A 22,481-nucleotide genomic window follows, 5' to 3' on the forward strand; every position below is an offset into this window, starting at 1 on the left:
CCAGTAGAGAGTAGAGACGCGAAAGGAGTTGGGGAGAGCCTGGCTGTGTTGTTGACTGACAACGGGTGCATTTCTCCTTTCCGACATGTCGCCTTTCCGACGTTGACTAACCCTATACCTAACCCTAACCCTAACCGCACGCGGAAGCCACTAGTCGGAGTGGTGAGATGTCGGAATGGAAGGAGCACCCCACTGGCAACAGATGCACGCTTTTATGCGAAACAACAACAATACAACCTGGCGCAACAGTTGCGTGCATTAGCGCAAGATGAGCACAAAGGAAACGTGTGTTTCAATCACCGTCTCACAGAGTACTCACACACGCGCATACTGTCTGAAATACTCTGAAAACAGCCGATCTACAAGCTCACAATCATTGTACTTTACTGGAGTAAATGTACTTAGTTACATTACACCTCTTAACAGACGAACATACGTGTTGAGGCTCCGAAAAACTCAACGAGCCACAACTCACTATCTCTCGCCCCTAAACACGGTCGCCCCTGATCGCAACGGTCTGGGGTGAGCGACCAGTGCCGTTCTGCCTCGCCCCTAAACACGGTCGCCCCGGATCGCAAAGAACGGTCTGGAGTGAGTGATCTGCTCTGCCCTTCAGTGCATATTTGCATGCACATAATGATATTGTTGTTGTGGTTAAGTTGAAATAAGTTGCACAAGTTGTAACAATAGTGCTGTATCCTTACTTTGTTGCAGTAATCAATTCATTACAATATACGTACAATGACTGACAGAATATATATATATATATATATATATATATATATATATATATTATATATATATATATATTATATATATATATATACATATAAATACATATTCCAAATATTATTTAACTTTTTCTTTTCAAGATCTTTTTGCAAATAGCCGATCTACAAGCTCAAAAAGCGTCGTGCATGCAACACTTTGCGAGCATGTAGATCTGCTATTTTCAAATAGCCAATGTACTAGTCTGTGCTACTGCTCGTATGTATGTGTGTATATATATATATATATGTATAGATATGTATATATATATAATATATATATATATATATATATATATATATATATATATATATATATATATATTATATATATATATATATATATATATATATATTCCAAATATTCTTTAACTTTTTCTTTTCAAGATCTTTTTGAAAATAGCCGATCTACAAGCTCAAAAAGCGTTGTGAATGCAACACTTTGCGCACATGTAGATATGCTATTTTCAAATAGCCAATGTACTAGTCTGTGCTACTGCTCATGTAGCCTAGTCGCTTCTTTTGGCTTTGTTTTCATAGAACTGACTGCTTATTTCACTCATGCAAGAGAGCCTAGTCAGCCTACGTGACACATAACATCACACTTTTGCGGATTCCCCTGTATTGCACGTTTAGATGGAGAAGCGAGGCTGCGCCATTTTCACCCTGAAAGGTGGTTTCACTTAGGATTAGGGTTGCACTTTACTTTCATAGCCTAAGCATAAGTAGGCTAGGCTAACTATTTTTGTTGCTGATACAAATTTAATTTACTTCTACTCAACTACATCTCAGAGGCAAATATTGTGCATTACATTATAAAACATACATTTAACACTTTAGCCCTATTTCACACCTACAAGTATAATACCTACTTGTAGATCTGCTATTTTCAAACATTTTAGTACTTTCACTTTTGGAACTTTACGTACATTTTGATACCAATACTATTGTACTTTCACACAAGTACATTGCGACACACACGCACACACACACACACACACACACACACACACACACACACACACACACACACACACACATCCTTTATATTGGTAGCCAACCGATGAACCTCTCTGTTGAGTTATTTTGGTTGCATTGGAATGGCTGAGATTTCATTTTAAAGACCACTTTTACATTTTGTGCTGCAGATTGGGGCAAAAAAGCCTGCCGCTGGCGGCTATATTATGACTTTAGTCATTTCTTGTTTTTGTTGAGATAATATCTTACAGTTGCTCTTTTAGGAAGCATTCACACTTTCGCCTCGGGTTGCAGGCAGCCTCACTGTGCGATTGGCTCGCCCCAGTACACACACACAAACCCACACACACACACACACACACACACACACACAATCTTTCTCTATTTCCAAGTGCCTTTTCCCAGCGAATCTCTTACACCAACATTGTTTTGTTCATAGAACTAAAATCTCTTATGTAAGGACCAACATGACACACTGTACTGGTAAAGTGACGCTTTTGCATTCACACTCATGTGCCAGGATAACAATGCAGGCATTCTCACAGGGTGACGTGACATTGATGGTACGAAATATGCCGGCATTCAAAATCAGCGTACATTTCCACAGGACACCTAAAATTGCAGGCATTTCAAGTGAGTGAGAACAGGATTTTATTAGTCAGCAGGAGAAGTGGTAGAAGCAGAGCCCGACCAATGTCGGATTCTTTTACTCCATGCCGATCCCAATATTGGAGAGTCGCATCACTGACAGTGATTAGTGTTTTGACAGATATAACATTGATACCGATGTCGTAGAAAATAATGGCCGATATATCTACTACGGGGGTCACCATCAACACAATGTCTCTCTACGCGAGCCAAACAAAGGGTGAAACACGTTAAGTGGTGATTATAAGGTCCAGTCATCGCTGAACAATGGAGGACTTCTGACTATATGAATGGTTAGATGCCCTCCCTCTCTCCTTTGTCAGATGCTGTGCTCAGATTCCTCCTGGTGTATCAGGTAACCTCCAGGGGGCTGAGCCTTCACATCAGTCAGTCAGTGAGCCAGTGATTCACCCCACTCCCGTCTGTCTAAAAAAACCTGGCTGCACGCTCCATTAATCTTTCATCAGGGCAGAGTGTGTGTGTGTGTGTGTGTGTGTGTGTGTGTGTGTGTGTGTGTGTGTGTGTGCGTGTGTGTGTGTGCGTGTGCGTGTGCGTGTGTGTGTGTGCGTGCGTGCGTGTGTGTCTTAATGCATTTGAGGTTTTACGGCAACATCAAGCAGAGATTTCACCTTGACTGTATGCTGTGTTATTCAACCATTGGTCATTCACAAAAGTGTAACCAATGAAGACAAGATGGCAACAACCTCAGTTATCTTTTGACAAAAAACTGGCCTATGAGGCAGAAATTAACCTGCATCTCGGGCCATTATGTCTGTAGGTTTCTTTTCTTCCTTACACACAATAACATTTACCATGAATGATTTTATCATCTCCTCCAGTGCCTTTCCAGCCCTGTCATACGTACCAGCTGTGGCATACAGGGACTGCAGCAACACTTATTTGTTGGTGTCGACCCTTTGCGGTTCTTTACCCAAAGAGCACTTCTGTTACCCCAAAATTGCCTCCAGAGAAAGGGCCTTGGGGTGTTTTAACATCCTGTGTCAAGCGGTCATCGACTGTCCAATGCTGTCAGTTTTGTGACGTGAGATGAATTTGGGTGTTGGACAGCTTCAGTATGTGCTCATTCACACAGTAAAGAGACCTTGCCGTGGGCTTACAACATGGTTGACATATGCAGCCTGAAAGTGTGCAGCAGTGAGACCTGTGAATATTATGTGCCATCTGTGGTGTAAAGTAACTAAGTACAGTTACTCAAGTACAATTTTGAGGTAGTCTTACTTTACTGGAGTATTTAAGAAAAATCTGTACTTTTCAGTACTTTTACTACTCCATTACATCTCAGAGGCAAATATCATACTTTTACTCAACTACAATTAGTAGAAAACTTTAGTTACTAGTTACTGTGTAGATTTTGATTATTATTACAAAACATACATTACCCACTTCAGCCCTATTCTTTGAGACACACATCCGGGTTTTTCACCAATAATCACCTTTGTTTGGCCCGATTTCGGGACAGCTGACGTTTTTTGGGGCTAAACAAAGGCATCACGTGACGTTGATCCCCTTCCCCTATTCGCTCATACTAGGACATGATGTATGTGTAGGCAGAAGAATAAACATTTTGGCCATTTTAAAATAGCCACTCTACAAGCTCCCAATGCCCATTGTGAGCTTGTAGATCTGCTATTTTTGAAAGATTTGTATACGTTTTATACATTTGAAAACTTGTGAAATGGGACATTCTGCCTAATGAGTACCTTCTACTTTTGGTACTGTAAGAACATTTTGATACCAATACTTTTGTACTTTTACTCAAGTACATTTTTTATTCCGGACTTTTACTTGTAACAGAGTATTTCTACAATGCAGTATTGATACTTTTACTTAAGTAAGACATGTAAGTACTTTTTCCACCACTGCGTGCCAGTTCAAGGACTCATGTCACTGTCTTTTCCCTCTCCTTTTCCACCTTTTCCTGTACAGAATGAAGAACAAGCTGTGGTACTTCGAGTTTGGCACCACTGAGACCATATCTGCTACGTGCAAGAAGCTCAACGAATGTATAGAGGTGGAGGTGAGGCTTCTTGGTATACTGTAAAATCCTGAGTGTTAATCTAACTCTGAGAGCATACAAATGTAACCAAATGGACCCGTAAGGGAGAAGTGTCACACAAAGTGATAGGTGAAGTAACAGGAATGTATTCAGCCACATGGTGTGTGATGAGTCAAATCTGAGGATGGGAAAACTAAACGTGTCTGCTGAAGCAAAAGATAAACAAGCATTTATACTGCCTGTCAACAAGCTGATGTCTCTCTCTTTCTACAGTGACATAACAGTCTCTTCAATTACATCCAACTGTTAAAGTTTCTTTCAGGCTTTAAGGGGAATTATAATAAAGTACGTACAGTAAAATCCTCAGTGTTAATTTAACTCAAAAACTGTAAAAGTTTGACCCTCACAGGGCCATGTCCATTTACACTAAAAATTAACCACTTCAACCCTATATACTTTGTAGGGTCTTTTTTGCCTCGACATCAAATCTCTTAACCAAAAATTGCATATCTACAGACTAATAACGTTAATGTTCACGTGAATGTTCGCCTATTATGACATCATGTCATCATGTCATCATGTCATTGACTCAGAATAAGGATGCTAGGGTTCATGTGGTAAAATTAACACTAAGGGTTTTACGCTGTACACTTCCCAAATGAATGAAGTGGGGCTATTCTTAGCTCTCTCAGACTCAGAATGTCATTGATTGCCTCTTTCTGCCAATATTGTCACCTTTGTGCTCAGAACACAGTGAGCCTCAAAGGTAACAGTGGCTTCCATTTCCAAATCACATGCTCAACTTAGAGAATATGTCTGAATGGCATGGTTGAGAAGCATATCGAGACAAAAAAGGAAGAATAAATAATGCACACATGCATGCACAAAAGCACACATACTCGCAGACAAACTCACGCATTCACCAGCACACAAACTCTAGCCTTGATATGGAAGTGCTTTGTTCTAACAGAAATTTGTGATAACAATTTGTTCAACTTTAGAGGTGACTCCACAGTATACAGAAAGATGTTATCAGTATCAGGCGCTGGAGCTCTGAACTGCCAAGTTTGCACATTCTCTTGTTCTCGGCTAGACACTCATTCACAAGCACAATTAATGTTGACTAGGGGCTAGTGGCATGTTTTAATAATTACAGTTCAGCTAGAGAGCATGACCTGTTAGTACCACCCACCTCAGATCTCTGTGAACTGGTAATGATTACCATTTAGTGACTAAATGGTAATCATTACCAGTTTACAAAGAAGGTGTTATTTTGAACTACACTGCCAGCCTTGTTAGTGTTACAGTGTTATGGCCCAGAGCTGTCTAACAAGACTTACCACGCAAGTTACAGACCTTTGTCAGATATAATTATACTAAAGTCATAATTATGCTATGCCCTGTGGAAATGGAATACATTTATAATGAAAGGAAGAAGTGATGTACTGAATGCGTGTGTGTGTGTGTGTGTGTGTGTGTGTGTGTGTGTGTGTGTGTGTGTGTGTGTGTGTGTGTGTGTGTGTGTGTGTGTGTGTGTGTGTGTGTGTGTGTGTGTGTGTGTGTGTGTGTGTGTGTGTGTGTGCGTGCGTGCGTGCGTGCGTGCGTGCGTGCGTGCGTGCGTTATTCTGTGTATACATACTGTAGGTGTGTGTCTCTGTGTGTAGGCATGAGTGTATATTCTGTGTGTGTCCAGCAACAACCACATTATTGTCTGCTTGAGGTTGTGTGGTTCATTCTGGCATCATTTGTGGTTGCCACCATCAAGGGTGGGCAATGAGTCATGGCAAGGTGTTGTTTATTCTCTTTCTTTGGTTTAAAGTCTGTTGACTCCAGATGAGTTTGACAAACATTGACAAATTGGATAAACGGTGCCAAATGGAATTCTATTCTGATCTCAGTGTTGCGCTATTATAGACCTTGATCTGTTCTTACATTGGCCGGGTTTCCCAAACAAATTTCAGCTCGTGCGTAGCCTAGAAGCTGCGTAAGAGCCTCCACGCAGCTGTAGTAGCAACCCCGCTACGCACTATCTTCATTAGTAGCAGCTGTTTGTGCCGTTGTTTATATATTTATATATATATATATATATATATATATATATATATATATATATATATATATATATATATATATATATATATATATGTGTGTGTGTGTGTGTATATATGTATGTATAAATTATATATGTGTGTGTGTGTGTGTGTGTGTGTGTGTGTGTGTGTGTGTGTGTGTGTGTGTGTGTGTGCGCTCGTAACAAACTGCTGAGTAGGACAGCACTCAGGGCTACAGCCTCTCCCAGGAGTAGGATACGTGCATGCTGTTTCCCGAATGTAGTTTTAGAAGACACGTAACGCTGTGCACTTGAGAACCTACGACGATGGTGTCTCCCGAAGCCAGTTTAGATAGCACGTAGGGCACAACCAGCTGCTACTAATGAGGGTAGAGCGTAGGTTTCACCGTGTCCCAGCTGTGTAGGAGGCTCTTACGCAAGCTGCGTAGGCTACGCACATGCTAAAATCGCTTTAGGAAAACCCGGATCTTACGTGCCTGCTAAGGTACTGCGCAGCCTGTGTGGACGCACGTAAGACCCTTCGTAGGACCTGCGCAGCATCTCTACGCAGCATCTCTACGCATCTCTTTGGGGAACGCGGTCATTGTTTACTATTCTACAGCTATCTTCCTCTGTTATAAGGTTCTTGGAATTACATACTCAGCTTCTGTCCATGTAACATATCATGGCAAATCAATTGCCCCTGCTGTTATCCATGATACACCAGCTGGGCCAAGTGAGTAAAGTCTCTGTGCTCCGTGACATTTTAATGCTGTCCAACTCTGACATTCCAGGTATCCATTTGCTGAAGCATCAGCATTGCCTCTGTTGGGTTATATAATCCATAAATATAAAAGAAATGTTCCTTTCATTTCTAATTCAATGTTAGGATTTCAGTACGATGTGAAATGCTAGCCTCCCTATTATTCAGCCCAGTTTTATTTAATCAGTTAACCACATTAACCTGGCATCCATATTTTTTCACAGATAAAAGCCCCCCCCCCCCCCCCCGTTATTAACGTTAGGGTGAATAAAGATATGACAATCATGTCCCACATCTTGGAGGTATAACTTTCTCTGTGGGAACTTCCTTTGTTATGCTATGGCAGGGCTGTGTTAAGTATTCTGCTTTAATAGGTTGCAGTTTTGAGCCATTTTGAGCCTGTCAAACAACTCAGATCTGAAGTGTTTCTTCATAATGAATCGTCCTCTCCTCTTTTTCTATTTTGCTTTTCCCTGTCTGTCTCTCTTGCTCTCTCTCCTGTTGCTCTCTCTCCTCACTGCCTGTCTCTCTCTGTCCCCAGTGCGATGGGATCATATTGGACCTGAGTAATACATCATTGGAGGGCATCGCTGTCCTAAACATTCCCAGCATGCACGGCGGCTCCAACCTGTGGGGCGAAACCAAGAAGAGGCGCAACTACAACCGCATGAGCAAGAAGGTTCCGGACAGGATGCCGGCCAGCACTGTCACAGACGCTAAGGGGCTCAAATTCTGTGTGCAAGGTGAGTCAAGCGAAAAGTGCAAGGACACACACACATACACACCAGAGAATGACTCCAGGTGCCACACAGGGCCTAAATCTTGGCTCTGCTGTCGTACTAAATGGATTGAATGTTTTCCATCCATGGTCTGAATGGAGCCCTATGGGGTGTCAAAAGATCTATTGTGTGTTGACAGTGTCGCTGACACTTTCATGGCCAAAACACAGCAGGCCAAACATTAGCTCATTTATACAGTTATAAAGAGAAGTCTTGTCCCCCCCCCCACTATTGGGCCAGCATTGGCATATGGAACAAATGAGTGTACACTTCAACTACTAGTGTGCACTTCCAAGGGAAACAGTTTGGGACCACAAGCCAGTGGATCTGTTTTCACATCTACCTCAGTGTTTGCAGAACACTCTACGGTAAAGTGCTTAGTGACCTCACAGTGTCGCCAGGCAGCAGGGGTTGCGTTGGATGTCAGTATCTATCTGTGTCCTGCCATGGACGTATACAGTCCTTCTGCTCCCTGCGGGCTCGTAAGAAGACTGTTCGTTGTTCCTTTAGACCTTGGGGACAAGCTATGCTGGCAGATCTTACCTCAAGGACAGTGGCAGCAACTGAACAGCTATTTTAGATTTCTACAAATTGTCCTCCAACATTGGAGGGAAAGGGAGGAGAGGAGAGGAGAGTTGTATTATTGGCAATGTTCTTTCGTGTTGTTTTGTCAAACAAACAGGACATGCTATTATTTGTCACATAAAATAATTGAACAACCCAGACGTTTTCCCCCTGTCTGTCCGTCTGTCCATATGTCCGTGTGCGATGAATGTGCGCGTGTGTCCGTCCGTCTGTCCAGCACATTTAGCCCGATCAACCGATGAAACTGTGCGCGCACACTCACATCGGCCTTTTATAGTGCCACCAGGAGGCATATTTTTGCAAAACATTTTTTTTAATATTACTCCTACAGATTTTGTCCAAACATCGGTTCACTTTATCTCTGTCATGTGATCAAAACGGGTCGGTTTGATTTTTCATATTCCGTCCTGATTGGCTAAGATTGACTTCTACTACCTGGCCTGGCGGGGACCTGTGCTCCGAGGAGCACATTTTTCTAGTTTATGTTGTTCCCGGCAACTGTGTCAGTTGAATTCGTTTTTATAATGTCCTGTCATTTTATGCAATAAAAAGTTCGGGAATAATTCAGCTGTCACTACGGAGGATATTTATATTTCACAGGGAATCAAAAAGTGAAGAATTCTTTTTTTTATCAGTGGACGTCAGACGGCAGTTTTTCAAAAGTTGGGCCCATCCATGACATATGCAGAACTTTACTTTGTACCCTCACCCATATATCCTAACATCATGCCAATCCTCCTGTACTTTATTCATCCTTTATTTTCTGTGTCTTTCAATTCACCGCTTTGCATCTCCTCTGACTGTGCTGAAACTTGTTTCCATGGAGACTCCAGGGCTATGCTGTACCAGAAAGAGAGCGGCACAACAAGAGAAGCAGAGGATGAAAAAAATGACAGTAGAGAAAACATTAAAGAAAGACAGGAGAGAAGAGATATGAAAGCGAGGGAGAGGATGAGAGGTGTTCAAGGTGTTTTATTGTCTCATACGCATACACTACAGCAGCAATGCACACAGGGAAATTGTTGTACAACCAATTTCCTCAACAATTATAAAAAAAAATCACACCCTGTGTGAAGTGAGTGGTGCCTTTGATGAGCCCCGTATTGACTCCCGTATTGATGTTGTCATCAATGTTTGTGGACATACATACATACATACATACATACATACATACATACATACATACGGACACACGGACAAAGTCATGTATAGGAGTGGTTGCCTTCGGCACCACTCAAAAATCACACCCAGTGTGAAGAGAGTGGTGCCTTTGAAAGTGTAACTGGTTGCATCCGCAACAATCAGCAACATACGGACGAACGGACATACAGTACGGACACACGGACAAAGTCAAATGTAGGAGTGGTTGGCACCACTCAAAAATATAAGTTAAGTTAAAAAGCTAAATAGCAGTGCAAATAGCATATAGCAACAAATGGCCTATACAGTATAGCTATTAATGGCAATAATAACAAATACTGACAAATAAAATAGCTTAAAATAGCTGTACACCTGAGAGAGAGGAGAGAGTGGAGCTTATCCAGGCATTTTTTTGTGTGCGTGTGCTTATGTATCTATATACTTTTCCATGTGCTTGCACACACATATAAATGCCTTTGTGAGTAAATGCATATTCAAGAACATACAGTACACACGTGTGCTTACGTTTGGTCACCCCTACCCTTGAACACACACACGAACACACAAACTCAGATGGATGTCATTGTCTGTACGGTAACTTCCAGTCACATCACCATGCGGTCACCTTCCTAGCCTCTCAGCTAAGCAACCGACCCCACCCCCAGTGGTCCAATGGCCATCTCCTGTCCTGTGCTGGCACCACTGCCTACCCTTACTGCTCAGGCCAAAGGTTCTGACTCCACAGGACATTCTGTCCATATGCCCCACATATTTATAGCCAGAGAACACAGGGGAGAGTTTTGCACACACACACACACACACACACACACACACACACACAGGCGAGGCATGCACACAGAGAGATAGTCTGTATAAGATATATAAGGGATGATGAACAGCTAAAGTGGTCATTATTGAGAAATAAACCCCAAGCAGAGGGGTCTTGAATAACCCTGAAGGGATTTATTCCTCAATAATGACCGCCTCAATGTTCATTATCCTGCTTATGACTACTTAATGTCATGCTGTGTAACTTTACAAGTTACACAGCATACAAACAATTTCTTTCTATAATCTTTCACTGGTATATCTTTTCACAATAACCATAAATGTGTTCTTTGACAACTTCTCTACACATTAGTAAACACACCGGAGGCACTGGAAATGTATTTATTGACGTATTTTACAGTTAATGAATACCGTTTCTGACGACTTAGTGTTGCGTTCCAAAATATAATCTGATGCTAGGAGTACCCTGCTGCATTCCTTTTTCAGTGGTAGGTTCCTTATATAGACAAACTCTGTAATGCTATTTAAAAAAAGACTTCTTAAAATGAATGTTCATATCGTGTCAAGACCGTCTCTCCACCCTACATATTACACAAACTTTTTAAAATATTGAAAATAGCCGAAGAGAAAAGCGCTTGTAGATCGGCTATTTGTACAATGTTTTTCAAATTAATAAAAAATGGCAAAACAAATTATTACTGACCCCACGAGGCAGTTGACATGCATGGATACTCTTTAAGACACATCACCCGTGGTGGCCACGCACTGATTAGCCCCAGGTGGGTACACTTTGATTCTTTGATTTCCACGAGAGCAGAAGCAGACGTATGTTATCTCGGCATTTGAGGAAAAAAACATAGCGTGTGTTGTAGACTACGTTGCATTGTCCACTTACATTGGTAAGAAGGAGAGCTGGTCTTACAAGGCTCCTCTCTGGACGCTGCGTGGGTCTTTTATGCACAAACTGTAGGAAGCACAGTGAGATGCTGATCTGCTCACGTTACATCCGACCTCGTCGGAGGAAACACAGAGCTGCTGCTGCTTCCCGGTGGTTCATTACACCACCGCAGCTCTGTCCCAAACGTGCTAAATCCAACCTCTGGTTGGAGGATGCGCTCGGGCGTGCATTGTCGCAGATGGTTCCGACTTGCAACTACTTGCAACCATTATCCCCAATGGCACAAAAACAAAGGCCTCCCTTACCTTCCCTTCCAGTTCTTGTAGTTACTGTATTGTGTGTTAATTCAGTTGAAATCTTTGCTTTTCTAAATGTATGTTTTGAGCAAAATGCAAATAGTTTCTGGATTTCTGAGATTGTGTGCATGCCAAGGCAATTGTGCATGCAAGTATGTGTGCGAGGGCATCTTTGTGCTACAGAGTTGTCCCACAGGGTTTAACCTTCATTAAATTTGTTCTTTGCTCTTTAATCCTATAAGGAAACAAATCTCAGTGTAGGGCATCTCTAGTTTCTCCGACAGACTGTGTGTGTGTGTGTGTGTGTGTGTGTGTGTGTGTGTGTGTGTGTGTGTGTGTGTGTGTGTGTGTGTGTGTGTGTGTGTGTGTGTGTGTGTGTGTGTGTGTGTGTGTGCATGCGCGCGTGCGTGTGCGCATAGGTATGCACATTTTGTCGTGTATTTATCCCACTATAGATACATTTACATATGCGTGTGCCAGTGTGCGTTTGTGTGTGTGTGTGAGTGCGCACATGCTTGACTCCTAGTGTCTTAACGTGCCTGCATGCACGGCTTACTACTAATTGTTAATGACAGTTGTTTGCTCTGCCCGCAACAAGATCATGCCTTTGAAGCTCTTTGCTGCAGATAATGCAATCAGCTAGGTTACGGTAAGTGAGCGAAAGGACCCTTGGGTGGTTCTGACCTCAGAGATGAATCCTTAAGCCTCTGATTTACTTTGTTTCTTGCTCTGAGTTGTCTACTAGATTGTCTAGAGTAGACAACTCAGAGCAAGCAGTAGACTCTACTGCATGGACAGAAAATACAGCTTAAGACAGATACACATTGCAGAGGGCTGGTAGCAAACATTTCACTGAGATATCTGCTCTTGCTGGATCTAAATTTAGGTGCTGCATCTTATATCCAGCTCTCATAAACAACATTCCTTAGCAACCGGATGGAATAGAAAATCCTTCTTGACTTTAAAAAGTTTATTTTTTTGTCTTCAGTTTTCAAGCATAATGGAGTGGAGGAAACAATGTAAAATTGTGTGGTAGAACTGAACTGAAGCCTGAGATTCAGTCCCTGTCAGTCAGTTGTAGATGAATGGCAGTCAGAGGGGGGGAGGAGAAATTCACTCTGGCCAGGAGGCGTTGACAGGAAAAGGATATACGTACGCAGCTCCGGTGGCGAACTCCATCCATGCCCTGCTCCACCTCGAATCTTAATCTCTGCTCCATCTCTCCCCTCCCCAGTTCATTTCCTTTTCAGCGCCTGGATCAAATTCCTCAACTTCCTTTACAGGAGAGGGTGAGCGCAGAGCACAAACATACAGTAGATGTGCCACAGTCTGACACCGATATATTTCGGTGCGAGGGCAGAGGCACCCCCTTGACTCACAAGTGCAAATAAGTGGAGAAGCGGTGACTTTTGTCCGTGGGGTTAAATTGGTGCGAGGTTATAGAGGTGCACTATTTCAGGTGACCAGGTTCCCCAGTTTCTGTCACCTTAGTGACTCATTCGTTTCTCATTCCTTTTCTCTCTATCTTCTCTTCTCACCATCCCCCATCTTTCTCTCTCTCTCTCTCTCTCTCTCTCTCTCTCTCTCTCTCTCTCTCTCTCTCTCTCTCTCTCTCTCTCTCACACACACACCCCCACCCCTTGCATGTCCTCCCCCACAACACTCTAGCTCTGTCAGTGTCTCCATGATGGAGGAGAGTGCTATTTCAGGCCCTCAGCAGCCAGGGAGCGTTTATTGTTTTCCTTTCACACGACAGAAAAGCAGAGTCTATAATTACTTTGATTTCCCCCAACCCTGTACTGCACAGTCACTAGTACAGTAGCTATATCAAACAGCCTCAGAGTGGATGGACATTAGGGGAGTGAGATGACCTCCTACACATGTGCTCCAAGTCAATGAATGCTTGGCGTGTCCTTCTGACAGTATAAGAACTTGCAGAAAAGATCATTAAAGAGTCTGTCAAAGCTGATGAGAACGGCTCTTGTCTGTACTTTCCCATGGCTGTCATTTCCCCCCGGCAGAAAGTTCCCATGGAATTTTTATTGTTTGACAAGACTGGCTGAGAAATAAAAACTGCAGCTTCATAACGTCAAACCTTTACTGGTCGTTTGACAGTGACGGGCTGAAGGGTTGCACATGGTGTATTTTTATACTGTCGTTGTAACATAGCGCACTCTGTCAAAAGGCCAAGTGAGCGCCGCTCACATATACCTTCACCTCCGTGTGTTGCTAGGGAGGTGAGGTCCAGTTTCTCCTCCGTCTGCCGCAGCTCAGATCACCTTCATACAATGATGGCCTGGGAGCGGTGGGGGGTTGGGGGTGGTTCAAGCGGATGGAGGAAGGAAATACATCCACTGTAAAATCCTGAGTGTTAATTTAACTCTGAGAGTGTACAAGTGTAACCCAATGGGTCCATTTGGTTTTATTTGTACACTTGTTGAGTTCCAAATGGATAAATTAACACTGAGGATTTCACTGTGTACTATAATTATAGGTGCACCAGTCCAGGATGACAATACAATGCAGCACTGAACTGCTCTTCCAAGGAAGTTATGATTGGTATGATCCATTTTTATCATAGCCCGTGAGAGAAAAGGGTTGTGTTGTGGTGAGCAGCTGAGAGATTTGTTGGAAAGGTTAATGTGGACCTCTAGTGACCCTACTGTATCTGTATAACGCTAATTCTAAAACTGGTTAGAAGGCTAAGTTCACTGATTTCAGACCTATGCTTTATTAATATGATTTGCCTCTTATACATCTGCAGGTCTGCAGAGAATATTAGCTCCAGGGTGTCAGTAGAAACAGCGAGCTGTCATTTCTAGCCTCTTGATGCTAACAAGCAGTCCAAACAGGGTATGTCAGAGTAGCTCCAGAAAAGCCAGTCTGTGAAAGTGCCGTTGTGACCAACCACTGTTTCTTTACCTTGACAGCGGAGAAAGCAGCAGCATTTTCACTCGGTGGATATTTTTCTCCCAAACTTTCCAGGTTCCATGTGTTAACCACTTAAATTCTCAGTGAAACGGACCTAAATTACAACTGTACTTGGACCATTTTTTTCCATTGACACAACATGTTGTGAGCTTGTAGATCGGCTGTTTTTGGCTAATGTTCCCCCCAGAATATGGATGCTGGATTTCAAGTGGTTAATGTTTAGGCTACAGTCTGACCTGATCATACACTAATTAGTAGTAGTAGTAGTAGTAGTAGTACTAGTAGTAGTAGTAGTAGTAGTAGTAATAGCAGTTGTAAGAATAATAGTTTATTTCAGTCATTAGCCATGTACAAATATGACACTTCATACAACAAACAAAAACAAAACTAGACCAAAAAAGTGTAGGCTGAACCCTTTTTACTTTTAATATAAAACAGAAAACTTGAACAGAATCACAGAATACAACATCTTGCTGAATCAACAAAACAAAACACAGCCAATAATTCTGTAAATTGTATAAATATTACATAATATTGTTGTATATAATAACGTTTTATATTTATTTACCACATACATTTTAAACTTTGGTAGCATTTTCTTGAATTTGCTAATTCAGCTGCACATTTTTAATTCATTGTCACACCTATTGTTATCTTTTTTTGCAAATATGCATCGCTTTTTAATATTTGTTCTGGCCCTAGTTGTTTTAAACATGTGTCAATGTGTCAATTTATACCAGCTCTCTTTAGTTTCAAACAGTTTCTGAATGCAGAATGGGAGTTGATTATCGTGTACTTTATATGCTATTAACAGTTTTTAAGTTTACTAGATCTTCAAATTTTAAGGTACTTCATTTAATTAAAGGTTTATTAGTAGGTTCATAATAATCCGTAATCCATGTATTATTCTTATAGCTCTCTTCTGTAATATAAATATTGTGTTTGTGTTGGGTTTTATATGTATTTCCCCATATGTGATGTACAGGACTATGAGAGAACAATATAATATATACAGTACATTGCCTTCTGATTTAGAATGTTTGCTTTTATATAATGCAATAATTTTAGACTAAATCACACTGTGACTGCGGCAAAGAAGTCACAGTGAAAAAAAGTAGTTTAGGGATATCCTGATTAGTAAGAGTGCGTGATGGCGGAACTATACATTTATGTATATTGTCCATTGAATCTCCATTGAAAAAGGAGCTTGCTGTTTAAACCGCCAACTGACTCTGGAGCTAATAATATTAGTAATATTAACCCATATAGAAGCTAACTATATATATGTTACTTGAATAGATAGAATAAAGCAACTAATGATTAACTGTTATTAGTACAACATATTCTTCTTTTCCCTGACAATAACACATGAGAGACATGAAAATTAGAGGGGGTTTGTGTGTGTGTGTGTGTGTGTGTGTGTGTGTGTGTGTGTGTGTGTGTGTGTGTGTGTGTGTGTGTGTGTGTGTGTGTGTGTGTGTGTGTGTGTGTGTGTGTGCGTGCGTGCGTGCGTGCGTGCGTGCGTGCGTGCGTGCGTGCGTGCGTGCGTGCGTGCGTGCGTGTGTGTGCGCGTGTGTGCGTGCGAGCTTGCTTGCGTACATGCATGTGTAGGTGTGTCATCGCATACAGAACACGCATGGGCGTACGCAATGCACGCGTACTACATTTGTTCACCATTCTACGGAGTGTGAAGCACAGCAGTGACACAAACCTAGCTGCCTGCTGCTTGGCAGAGCACCACCATCCCATCCCAGGATGCACTGCGGCCCCGGCTTATGTAAGAGGCTGTTCTGTTCTATTCTGGGTGCTACCTCACTGAGACGTAACAGCGCTTGCTGCATGAGAGTCAAAAGCACAAGAGCTCTGATGAGGCGGGAAACATTGGTGAGGTGAGAATCAGCATGGTGGGTTACTCTGCCATCAGGCTCACACACTGGGACGACGCCATGCCCATTTTTGGTAAAAGGAGGAAGTGGAGGTGTATTCAAGATTCAAAATTAATGCCGTCGATAAAAGCTTTTTAGATACTGTCATGAAATCTCAGAATAGAACTGCATCATTGGTAAATGTCAACATTTTCTTCTTTCCTGAGCAAGTAAAAATGTACTGCATTTTACTCATTTCACATTTCTGTAGACGTAACCACACGCTCTGCGGTTTCTAGCCACAGAAGAACGGCAGACTGTCTCCTTCCGTCCATCCAGACCCTCTCTTAATTCCCATCTGTCATGTGCATTCATTATATCACCCTTCCCCCTCTTAATCCCTTACTCACCAAATGCCAGTTTGTCATTAATGGATGCCGAATCCTATTGTATTTTCTTAGAAAGCTCTGTGGGGGTTAGAGAAATGCAGACTGGAAATACATACAGTTCTTGGGACCCTAAAGGGCCGTTCACATCGAACTATAACTATGAAAATAGCCTAAAAAATGTTCTAAGTCAAGTGGATGGTAATGTCCACGCCACAACAATAACAAATATGAATGGAATAGTTATAGTTATCGTTATAGTTATAGTTATAGTTATAGTGCTCAATGTGAACCTAACCACAAGACTCAGGCAGGGAGAGGTGAGGCACAAGGAAAAATAAAAGAACAGCAAAACGTCTGACAAATTTCTCTGTAATTGTCACAAATGCATAATTTGTATTGGATTGCCAGAAACCAATATTACTGAAAATGATAAATCTCCAAAATATACATTTTATCATTCCTCTTGCAATGCTGTGTGTGATGCATTACTCTAGATGAATAAGATAATGTACATGAAAAACTCATTATTATTTTTGCTAGTTAAACCCTTTCCCCCCTCTACACCAAATCTATTCGCCAAAAATAGTCAATCCACAAGCTCACAATTCGTTGCATTCCAACACGTTGTGAGACTGTAGATCTGCTATTTTCACCTATTATGACATGTCCAGAATAGGGACACTAGGGTTCATGAGGTTAAACACCACACACAACAATGTATACACACACACGTACACACACATGATCGTGCACAAATGACTACAACAAGCCAGCCATATGTGATACTGATAACTCATTGGAATGTTGCTCAGCTGCTGTACATGCTTAGTGTGGCCTTAAAGAGAATGCTATATTTCTTAAATTACATTTCCATTCCAACAAATCAGATGCTGTTGAATTTCTGGGTATTCTATATAATAACTTGATTCATACTATGACTTCATTAGATAGGCTTCAGTATAATGTAATGGTTGACAAATTATTTTAATGCTCAAGAGAGTTTCAAACATGGGAAGGAACAACAAAACAATAAGATTTGTAGCAAATCCGAATGGCAGTCACTGTGAATAATTTTGGCTTCACACGTATCCTTTGCCTACAATCCTGACTTGCAAGTACGAGAATTCACCACGCTTCACAGAACAACAACATAACACACCCCACACACCAGCACCTTCTCGTGAGTCCAGTGTTGCATCATGACCTTGCACAAAAGGCATCTCCTCCCCAGTGTAAAGTAAGAACACACAACCGTTTCCTGTTTGGAGTTTGAAACAAAGCCAGCAGGCTAAGCTAGGTCAGGCAACATTGGGACATTATTAACAGTGTTTACATTGCAACAGACAGACAGGCCTGCAGCCTATAGTTCCAGTCAAAACAGGCAGAGCTGCAAGTTCTTGCTTGTCAGGACTAGACAGTGCTATGGCAACCAGGCCCTCAGGGAACAGTCTGACCAGTTCCCTTGGCTCTTCCTCACATGATGACTTTGTTTACTCCTGCACTGATGCAAACCCTAGTTTGTTTGAACTGACTCTTCACGGCTCTTTGTTATTTCCATTACCTGCATTGTATCGTTTTGAGTGTGTATAGCTGCAGTAGAGAACAGAATGTGACACACGCTAAGATAACACTGAAACCCATACGGTACTATAGGACTGCTTACTGTCCAGTAAGACACAGCCATACAGTTCTGCCTGTATGGCCCAAGGCAGGCAGTCATGAGAGAGCTGCAGCTTTCTGTGCCCATGAAATTGGGCTGGGATATGTTTAGGGTGTTCAACTGGCTCCAGTTTGCCTGCCCACTGAACGGCCTGACTTTGCTAATCAGGTCTCAGAGCCCCACTCTGACCTGCATAATTAGCCCTGGAATATGGGTTACCAAGACAGAGATTTAACCCAATCATTCCTGGTCTAATTGTGTCCCTGTCACTAGCACACATTGTCCAGCATCGGCTCACAGGATTCTGTGGTCAAATCCGCCGTAAGTGAGCAGCGTAGTGCGTAGTCTCAGGTGGGTCAGCTCATCCAGCTTTGGGTTCCATAATAAGTGTGCTCTGGACAGAATGTGATCTGGGCCAATTGAGTTTTGTACGACACAGAGGGCTCCAACCAAATCAGTGCAGTATCATGAGAAACCTCAGAAACTGTTACTTTTCAGGAAATGGATCCAATGTAGTTATTATTTAGTCACAAGCTTTTGTTAATACTTTTCTTTGATTCAACATTTATGAAACCCACAGACACACTTAACCACTTTCACTTTCTCTTAAATTTGTTTCAAAATAGATCTGCAAGCTCACAACGGGTTGCATCGCGACATGTTGTGAGATTAAATAGGGCTTAAGTAGTTAATTCATTATTCATTTTTGTACATTTATACTTTGGGTCTGAAGCTGACAATCTTGGGAAACACTAGCAGAAGATAGCAGGGGGAGGAGCCCGATCAGCTAAAACACACCACAGTCCATCCCAATTACTGTGGCCCCAGTGAGTGATCCTCCATTTAAACTACTGTTGGCCCTGTGCTGTGTTAGTTCGGCGGTTGTCACATGGATAATGCATTACTCTATGTAAAGGGGAGCTGACAGGCCTCTTCATTTGTAGCACTGCTCAGTAGATTTGGTGCTGTTAGGCAGAGAGGAGAGTGAAAGCGAAAGACCACTCACATGGTCTCACATGAGTGTGCGTTGTCATCATGTAGTAAGTCCTAGTGCAGGCATGTATGCCAGTGAAACCCATGCACAACTAGGACATGTAGTATAGAGGAATGTATTTGCTATGCAGGACACACGATTACATTAAGTATTATGACTGATCCTCTCTGTAGATGGGTGACCCACGCTCAACTCCATATTGACTCAAAGGCCCCATGATATTAACCCATACCTCTGTCTCTCTGTCTCTCTGTCTCTCTCTCTCTACCTCTCTCTCACTGTCTCTCTCCTCCCAGACCTGAGTGACCAGCTGTTGGAGGTGGTTGGGCTGGAGGGTGCCATAGAGATGGGTCAGATCTACACAGGACTGAAAACTGGTCGCAGACTGGCCCAGTGTGCCAATGTCACCATCAGGTTCGCCTCATCATCAGATTGTCTCCCACTGCTTGCCTCCCTGCCTCTACTCCATTCTTTCACATTCTGTCATCCGTTGCCCTGTCCATAAACTGTAGGGATAGATAGGGTTAAAGAAAATTCATTCAGTTATGAATTAAATAGATTTTCTTTTTTACGATTTATTTGATCACATATTTGAACTGGATGCTAATGCCTAATTTATGTTTCATCATACATCAGCGTTGTGGACCGAAAATAACAGATCTATAAGCTTTTTTGGTCCATAGGAATGTCAAATCCCTATGACCAACTGACTGGTGGTCAAACGGGATGATAAATAATTTGTCTGACAGGACTGAGGGCACTGCGGCCCGCCTTTCAGTTCTGCCACCATTTTGTCTAAAAGAGAGCGTTTCTAGCTCTGATGTTGTATGTTGCTCTTGCTATGCTCGGCCCATTTAACATCCACAGTGAACCAGTTACTGGACCATTTTAAAGGGGCAACATTCACGAGTTTCTCTCTCTCACCTGTTCAGTGAGCTGCCCTTAATATTTTCATAGACCAGAGTAAAAGAGTATTCATCACAGTCATTCTCCCATACTGTGTTTCCCTACGCATGAAAGGCTTAAACTAACTTTGTGTGTGTGTGTGTGTGTGTGTGTGTGTGTGTGTGTGTGTGTGTGTGTGTGCGCGCGCGCACGCGCGCGCGCACGCACGCACGCACGCACGCACGCACGCACGCACGCACGCACGCACGCACACACACACACACACACACACACACACACACACACACACACACACACACACACACACACACACACACACACACACACACACACACACATCCTGCACAGTGTATGTGTGTGTGTGTGTGTGTGTGTGTGTTGGGCAAGCATATACAGTATGTGTGTGTATCTGCGTGTCTCTCTGCGTCTCTGTGTGTGTGTGTGTGTGTGTGTGTGTGTGTGTGTGTGTGTGTGTGTGTGTGTGTGTGTGTGTGTGTGTGTGTGTGTGTATACAGTGGGTCTGTGAGTTTAGAGAGGGAGGGGTGGTGCTGTCTGGGACTGGGTCTCATGGGAACAAAGTGTGCACTGTTTGACTCTGTCCTGGGACGGTGTGAACAGGCCTTCCATGCCTCAGAGGTGCGTGTGATCTGACCCCCCCCCCCCCCCAACACCCCACACCCCCCCTTCTTCCCTCCCTAAACTCCACTCTCTTCACTCTAACCCTCTCCATACAGGACGTCAAGACCACTGCCAATGCAGATTGATGGAGAGCCCTGGATGCAGCCCCCCTGTGCGGTGAGACTGAACTACTTGTTGTGTGTGTGTGTGTGTGTGTGTGTGTGTGTGTGTGTGTGTGTGTGTGTGTGTGTGTGTGTGTGTGTGTGTGTGTGTGTGTGTGTGTGTGTGCATGCTCATGTATGTACAGGTATGCATCTGTGTGACTTTTGTTTTCTTTTATTCAAAATTTAGAGTAGCCAATAATTTGGCTACCCAATTTAGTCGTTATGCCAATTGACTCCTCCCCTCACACATTTCTGTGTTGTCACTGCTGTTGTATCCTACTGATTCACCTGCCGGTGAGGAGCACCCACCGGGAGGACGTAGAGCCTTCGTCCTACTCCTCCCGCCCAACACGCCCTGCTGACAAGTGCCGCCCCAGCCCGTAGGAGTATGTGCAATGACCAATATCACCCTCCCCGCCCGGCTTCCCTCCCCCAACCAATTGTGTTAGCATAGACTCCTGACAAAGCCGGATGCACCACGGTGGATTTGAACCCACAACCTCCGTGGTGGTGGGCAGGCACTTAACCACTGCGCCACCCGAGCGCCCTTGACTTTTTGTGGCATGGTCCGTCTTTCTATGTGTTTTCTTGTGCCTGCTTCCAGAATGTCAAGTCCGAAGTCTGAGATCGACATAGAAACCTTGCAGTCTCCTCCTGACACCTCTAGCCTTCCATGAGAGCTAAGAACTCTCTTCATTCAAACACTGTTATGTCTTCCCATTGTCAGGTTTTCAAACACATTCCATCATTCCATCATGTTGTCCTCTCAGAATTCTATGGAGGCGTAATACCTTGTGTCCTGTGTGGGTTTTTTATGAATGAAAGTTCATGTTTACATCTATCTGTTCTGAAAAGCCAGGAAATGACTAAAGAGAACTGTGTACCATGTGTCAGAAGTTGTCATGAGATGAGACGGAAATGGAGTTTGCTACACTTTGAAATCACAACTCACACTTTAGACTGAAACGAAAGGATTGTTCTTTATCGCACTGTTGTGTTGTGTTGATTTGTTATCTTACAGGTCCGGATCACACACAAGAACCAGGTGCCCATGTTGCTGGGTCCACCTCAGAAGACGCCATTCTTTTTCTTCAAGAAGCGTAACAGGAGCCGTGATTAGGAGGCACACACCCTCAACGCAACACACACACATGGGCTCACACACACACACACACACACACACACACACACACACACACACACACACACACACACACAAACACTTGCATACAGTATACACACAA

The 22,481-nt window shown here is 42.8% G+C and overlaps 1 protein-coding gene across 4 annotated transcripts in view; it reads left to right on the top strand.

The window, feature by feature from the left end:
- dgkg (diacylglycerol kinase, gamma) overlaps positions 1–22,481 on the top strand; it is a 108,735-nt gene extending 86,254 nt beyond the window's left edge. For all 4 annotated transcript variants that reach the window (XM_084085265.1, XM_084085266.1, XM_084085267.1 and 1 more), the window contains 5 exons: positions 4,341–4,431; positions 7,765–7,966; positions 19,846–19,963; positions 21,190–21,250; positions 22,259–22,481. In XM_084085265.1, the coding sequence (XP_083941391.1) occupies positions 4,341–4,431; positions 7,765–7,966; positions 19,846–19,963; positions 21,190–21,250; positions 22,259–22,357 (571 nt within the window). In that variant the 3' untranslated portion in view covers positions 22,358–22,481. The remainder of the gene's footprint in view (positions 1–4,340; positions 4,432–7,764; positions 7,967–19,845; positions 19,964–21,189; positions 21,251–22,258) is intronic.

The sequence above is a fragment of the Gymnoscopelus microlampas genome (assembly GCF_963454915.1).
Source record: "Gymnoscopelus microlampas genome assembly, chromosome: 17".
Taxonomy (NCBI): Eukaryota; Metazoa; Chordata; class Actinopteri; order Myctophiformes; family Myctophidae; genus Gymnoscopelus; species Gymnoscopelus microlampas.